Here is a 6,099-nt window from a genome sequence, read left to right as displayed (position 1 = left end):
ACAGCCACCACTATGCAGTGGGTCTGCTGGCCAGGTGAGAACCCTTTCTCCCCACTGCTCCCATCATTTCTGCTCTGTGCACAGGCCACCCCACACAGTGCCCGTGTTCCTGGGCCAGAGGGCCTTGGCAGCCAGGGATGGCTGAGCAGAGTGGAAAAGGCGGAGAGGGGCGGCTGCACAGGAGGAGCCACCTCCCAAAACGCCCATGTCCCCTCCCGGGCTGGTGGCCAAAGACCAGACCTGTGTGAGTCAGTCCCAGGAGAGCTTTGCCCACCTAGCTCAGGGTCTGTGGCACCTTTATTCCCCCTTGCAGGGGCTCAGCAGGGAAGAACCCCTGTGGGAACTGCCTGCCCTGGCATTCCTGGTGGAGGTGAGCCTGACGGCGAGCGCTGCCTGGCCCAGCTGCCTCCCCCTCTCTGCCCTCTCACAGCCGCAGCCGCCCGGGACGGTGCCTGCACCCTGTGCTGCTGCCTGGGCCCAGCCCCGGGCGGGTCCGGGCTCCTGCTGACCGGGCCCCCCGTCACTGCTCTCTGCCTTTCAGGTCCTGCACTGCCTGAACCCCAGACAATGTGGGTCCAGCGTCCTGCAGATAATTTCAAGGCGCCTGCGCAGCCATTGCCCGGAGAGGGGTCTCCTGGCGCTTCGAGGCCTACTGGTGATCAGCAAGGCTCCCGCAATGGTGAGCAGGGGGCAGGGGCTGAAGCCGGGTCGGCAGCGTGGGGCTGTGCAAGGCAGTAGCTTGGCCTTGGGTGGCCTTTGGCAACTGTGGCAGCTGCTCCCAGCTCTCCTCCTCCCCGTTCAGCTGCCCGACTCCTTTGGGACGCACCTTTGGCCTCTGGGCCCCGCGGCAACAGCGTGGGGCTGCACCCCAGCATTGTGTTCCACACAGGCTAAGAGCATCTGGAGCCTGAATGAAAGCCTCCTGGAGCTACTGCAGGATGCAGACACAGACGCGGTTCAGATGACTCTCTCTGTGGTCATCAATGTGCTCCACTTTAAAATCATCCAAATATCCAACCCAACTGCCCTGAAGTTGCTTGAGGCGCTGCAACCACTTTTTGACAACGTAAGGCTCTGTGCCCCTCATCGTGGGCACTGAGTGCTGCCAGGAAACTTTGGGCCCAGTGCCTTTTCAGGCCTGTGCCCCGGTGGGCCTGGAGAAGCCAGTGCTGAGGTCTTTTGCTCTTCCTTTGCACCAGGAGCGCAACCAGTTGCAGCAACTCTCCATGCTCCTCTTCCGGGAGGTGCTGGAAGTGACAGAGAGGAGCAAGAGCCTAAAGTCACACGTGTACCTGAGGCTGGTGCCATTCTACTTCAACTGGTACGATGAGAACCAGCGTGTGGCAGAGGTGAGGACTCGTGGGCTCTGGTGTCCCCATGGCAGGAGGCTGTTGTGCCTCCTGCCCTGGCCCATGGTCACCTGCAGCCTCCTCCTGGCCTTGGCGCAGGGATGCGGGTGCTGTGCCCTGGGCTGCGGTGCCATGGTCCGCTCTCTGTTGCTGTGCAGGCCTCTCGGAGAGCACTGTTTGGTGCAACCAGGTTCCTGAAGTGGAGGGATCTTGAGCACTTGGTGACCATGGAGCAGCCGTGGAGGTTTCCCGAGTGCCTGGTAAGGACGGCCCCAAAGCCCCAGCCCCTGGCTCCCCGGGAGCACCCAGCCCTCTGCTCCCCCCAAACCTGGTCCCAGTGGCTGCTGGACGGGCCTCAGGGCTCTGCAGGCAGGGGAACCCCGTGCTGGGGGCAGGGAGCGCCCGGCCAAGGGGCAGAGCCTGAACCCAGCCTCCCCTCTGTACCCTGGTGCTCTTTGCAGCTGGAAAAGGACAGGAACCGAGTGGGCCAGTACGTGCGCCAGGCCCTGCCGTACCTGGAGAGCCCAGAGGAGCCCCTGCGAAAGCTGGCCATCAAGTTTCTGGGTGAACCACAAGGCCAGGGTCCCTCCCCACCCCGCTGCGGCTCGGCCCCAGCCCCGGCTGCTGCAGCGGCAGCAGGATGCGGCCCAGGGCATGTGGAGCCCCGAGTGGCCTGACGCCTGCTGCCGCCCTGTGCCAGCCCAGCCCTGGGGCGTCCCCATGCGGGAAGGCCCCGGGCTCAGCCCTGCCAGGCCAGGAGGCCGTGTGGCCGGGCTGGCAGTGCCGCTGTGGGGGACCTGTGCCTCTGGGGCCTGACAGGTTCTGTGTTCCCAGGGATCGCCGCCAGGTCCATGAAGCAGGAGCAGCCAGAACTGCAGCTCATCTGCCAAGGTGAGTGAGGGCACTTTCCAGCTCATCCCCTTGGACCCTGCTCCCTCCTGGCCATGGTAAGAGCTGGCTGGGATGGCCCTGGTAGGAGGGGTTCCTCGCGTCTCCACACCCCTGGTCTCTCACCTTGGCTCTTTTCCTTTCTCTTCCAGCCCTTCAAGGCATGACTGATGACAACCCTGCCGTCTTAAACCTGGCACGTGAAACGCTCCAAATCATCAGAACTGTACGGAGAACTCCATTCTTCCCATTCTGGTAGTCTCCATTCCTACCTCTTCCAGCCCGTAGAGGCGTGACAGATGACAGATGGCAGGCCTGGCAATTCAACACTGCTATGTGCTGAGAGCTGTACAGACGGTTCCCTACTCCAGATTCCAGCAGCTCCAAGACTGGCTGTGCAGGGCGTGGCAGGCCCGGCCTTTTCCGCAGGGCAGTGTCTGCCTGTGCTGCTGACGCTCTGTGGAGAACTGATGTGGGAAGTTCCATCTCCTGGGGACACCTGAGCCTGTGGGGAAGATGCCTCTTCCCTGCAAGCGCCTCCTTTGAGCCCAGCATGGGAATATTACATCCATGTTATCACATAGAGAAGCCCAGGAGTTTTTTTGGTGCCCAGTGTGCACAGGGCCTTGGGGAAGAGGGGAAAAGGGTTCCTTGTTCTCAGCAACACTTGCCCCGCTGTGCAGCGTGCCAGCAAAAGTGGGCAGAAGCCCCTTGGCCTTTGGTGGTTCTGCTGGAGCCTCAACGTTTTCAGCAAGATGGAGGGGCAGAGGTTGGAGCTGTGGGGAACCCTGAGGACCTTGTCCTTGGAGATGGTCACAAGCCCTCCCCCAGTCAGGAAGCAGCATCTGTGTCCTGCCTGTGTGTTGCTGGTTGGATTGCTCCGGGCTCCCAAGTGCCTCTGGAGCGGCTCCTCTGGAGCTCCTTCAGGGCTGCGCCGCTGCCGGGCAGGTTGGTGGGGCTGGGGGAGACCCACAGGGGAGGGGGCGCTGGGAGGCCAGGAAGGGGTGAGGTGCTGTGGAGGCCCTGATGGGACAAGGGAGTGGGAAGCCTTGAGTGGAATCTGTGAGGGGGTGGGTGGCAGAAGGCTGCGAGGGGACAGACTGGGTGCAGGCCCCGAGGGGCAGGGTGAAGGGAAAACCCCAGGACTTGGGGGGCAGAGGTCATAAGCAGCCCCCAGGCAGCCACCTCCTTCCCTGCCAGTCGACTGCTCTGGTGCTTTCCCGAGGCATCTCCCAGCCCTGTGGCAGAAGCCCTGGAGGCCGGGCCACAGCAGCAGGGTGGACGCACCCCCAAGGGGGCCAGGCTGGCCTGGTTGGGGACAAGGAGGCCAAGGGGCCCTACCGGGGCACGTCTGCAGGGTGCTGCCTGCGAGGGGCAGTGGTACAGGCAGGGCTGGCGGCCAACCCGGGCCCCCGTGGTTGCCCAGGCCATGGGGCTGTGGCCGACACCCCCCTGAACCAGAGCTCCAGGCCCGCAGAGCTGCTGCCACCACGGGCAGGGCGCTGGGTTCCTCGGGTAGGCCTGTGCACTTGCTGCTGCCCAAGCGGCTCCGAGCCCCACAGACAACAGCACCAGAGGCTGTCCAGGAACAGCAGCACCCACAACGCCTGGGCCTCCTCACCCAGGCACCCACACCCACCAGGACACCAAAAATGGGCAGACTGTGGGCACAATTGCACCCGCTTTGGCAAAAGGCTTCAGGGCAAGTGGCCACCACAGCTTTCCAGTGACTCCTCAGCCTCACAGCAACCCTTGGCAGCTTCAGCTGCAGCCTGACATCCGGACTGACTTCAACGGCCCTGCTTGAGGCTGGACACGCCTTCCACACTCAGCTGTCCCCAGCCAGTGCCACTGGTATCATCCTTAGAGACTCTGCTGGGACACCAGCCTCGGGTTGCAGCTGCTCAACCTCTCCTCCCCACAGGCACGGGTTTCTAAACTCTACATTCAGCACTTGAGGGCAACCAATGAAGAAGCAGCAGAAGCTGAAGTAAAGCAGGGCCTCATGTGGCAGAGCTTCAGGGATGGAGAGACTGTGGTGTCTGCTTGTGCTGGTTTAAAGGTAAACCAGCAGGGGAAATGAACTCAACTCAAAAGAGAGATTATAAGTCAGAATAACAATTTAATAAAATAACACAATAAGGACAATTATACAGACAAACAATTGGTTTTAACCCACAAAACCCAAATATATAACCCAGCACCCTGGGGCATGAACAGAGTGGTGTTCTTTGGGCCCCCCTGAGTCCAAAGTAAAAGGAGAGGGAAAAACCTGTTGGTGAGAGTGCTGTTGCAGTCTGGTCAAGAGTGGTGGTTGCAGTCTGGTTGAAAAGTGGTGGTTGCAGTCCAGTCGAGAGTGGTGGTCTGCAGTCTGGTCAAGAGCAGTGGCCTGCAGTCTGGTTGAGAGCGGTGGCCTGCAGTCCTCCTCTGGATCCCACGAGTGGTGAAAAGGTTCTGAAACTCCAAGTTTATATATTCTCCAGTTCAGGCAGGAATGCTCAGTCCTTCCCTCAGAGCGGGGAATTCCATAAAACGGTATGAGGATGCTCAGTCCTTCCCTCAGAGCGGGGAATCCCATAAAAGGGTATGAGGACAGGAACATCTTCCTATTTTGCAGGCCTCTACTGATAACAGTTTCTGGGAAATGCCATGGAAGGCTATAGAATACAAAGTTTTGGGCTACACCCATCCAGTGACGAATCACTCCCAGCTGTTCTAACTAGGACAGACACCAGAACCATCACCTACACAGGATGTGGTGCACAGGTTTTTGTCTACATAATCTTTCTTAGAGCAGCGTTTTCCCTCCTCACCATCATGTGCTACGACCGCTACGTTGCCATCTGCAAACCCCTGCACTACGGGACCCTCCTGGGCAGCAGAACTTGTGCCCACATGGCAGCAGCTGCCTGGACCACTGGCTTTCTCAATGCTCTGCTGCACACAGCCAATACATTTTCCCTGCCCCTGTGCCAGGGCAATGCCCTGGGTCAGTTCTTCTGTGAAATCCCACACATCCTCAAGCTCTCCTGCTCACACTCAGGCTACCTCAGGGAACTTGGGTTCATTGTGGTTAGTGTCTGTTTAATATTTGGTTGTTTCATTTTCATTGTTTTCTCCTATGCGCAGATCTTCAGGGCTGTGCTGAGGATTCCCTCTCAGCAGGGATGGCACAAAGCCTTTTCCACGTGCCTCCCTCACCTGGCCGTGGTCTCCCTGTTTATCAGTACCTTATTCTTTGCCTACCTGAAGCCCTGCTCCATCTCCTCCCCATCCCTGCATCTTATTGTGTCACTCTTGTACTCAGTGGTTCCTCCGACACTGAACCCCCTCATCTACAGCCTCAGGAACCAGGAGCTCAAGGATGCCATGAGGAAACTGACAAATGGGTGTTTTTCAGAAGCAATAAACTCTCCTTCTTCTGCATGTTATGTACCTCATTAAAGGCCAATCCTGTTATGGACTTCAGGAAAGGCCCACCATATCTTCTCTATTTTTTCCCTCCTGGTAGGGTTGCTATTTTTGTGAGAATTTCTTCACACCAAAAAATCTTTACACACATATAAAGATAGATAGATAGATAGATAGATAGATATAAAAAATGTAAATATATTTATATATATATAAAGACCATTTCTAATTCAGTGTTTGTCTTTCTAGTCTAGCCTAGAAGCTGTATAAATTTGGAATTGTACTTGCTGTGTGCTTAAGCTAAATAAAGAACTCTGCATTGGCTTGTTTGCCTCACATCTTTCCTCTCTGACTTCTCTGCAGCTGCAGGCTCGGAGCCTCTGTGCAGAGCTGGGCCAGAAAAGAGTCCCAGCAGAGCAGCACTGCCAGGGAGCAGCAGCCCTTCTCCTGC

At 58.2% G+C, this 6,099-nt stretch overlaps 1 protein-coding gene across 1 annotated transcript; it reads left to right on the top strand.

The window, feature by feature from the left end:
- Window positions 1-205: 205 nt before the first annotated feature.
- LOC113941230 lies at window positions 206-4,299 on the top strand (the record flags this gene model as incomplete). Its single annotated transcript, XM_027632389.1, has 10 exons — window positions 206-244; window positions 314-370; window positions 542-679; window positions 890-1,066; window positions 1,200-1,349; window positions 1,508-1,609; window positions 1,811-1,913; window positions 2,184-2,240; window positions 2,390-2,463; window positions 4,162-4,299. Coding segments are annotated over exons 1-10 (1,035 nt in total), but the record flags the coding sequence as incomplete, so codon positions are not given.
- Window positions 4,300-6,099: the final 1,800 nt, after the last annotated feature.

This window comes from Corapipo altera, unplaced genomic scaffold, assembly GCF_003945725.1.
Source record: "Corapipo altera isolate COAL_440 unplaced genomic scaffold, ASM394572v1 125, whole genome shotgun sequence".
Lineage (NCBI taxonomy): Eukaryota > Metazoa > Chordata > Aves > Passeriformes > Pipridae > Corapipo > Corapipo altera.
The sequence above is the reverse complement of the archived record's forward strand: the minus strand, read 5'-3'. Positions and strand labels throughout refer to the sequence as shown.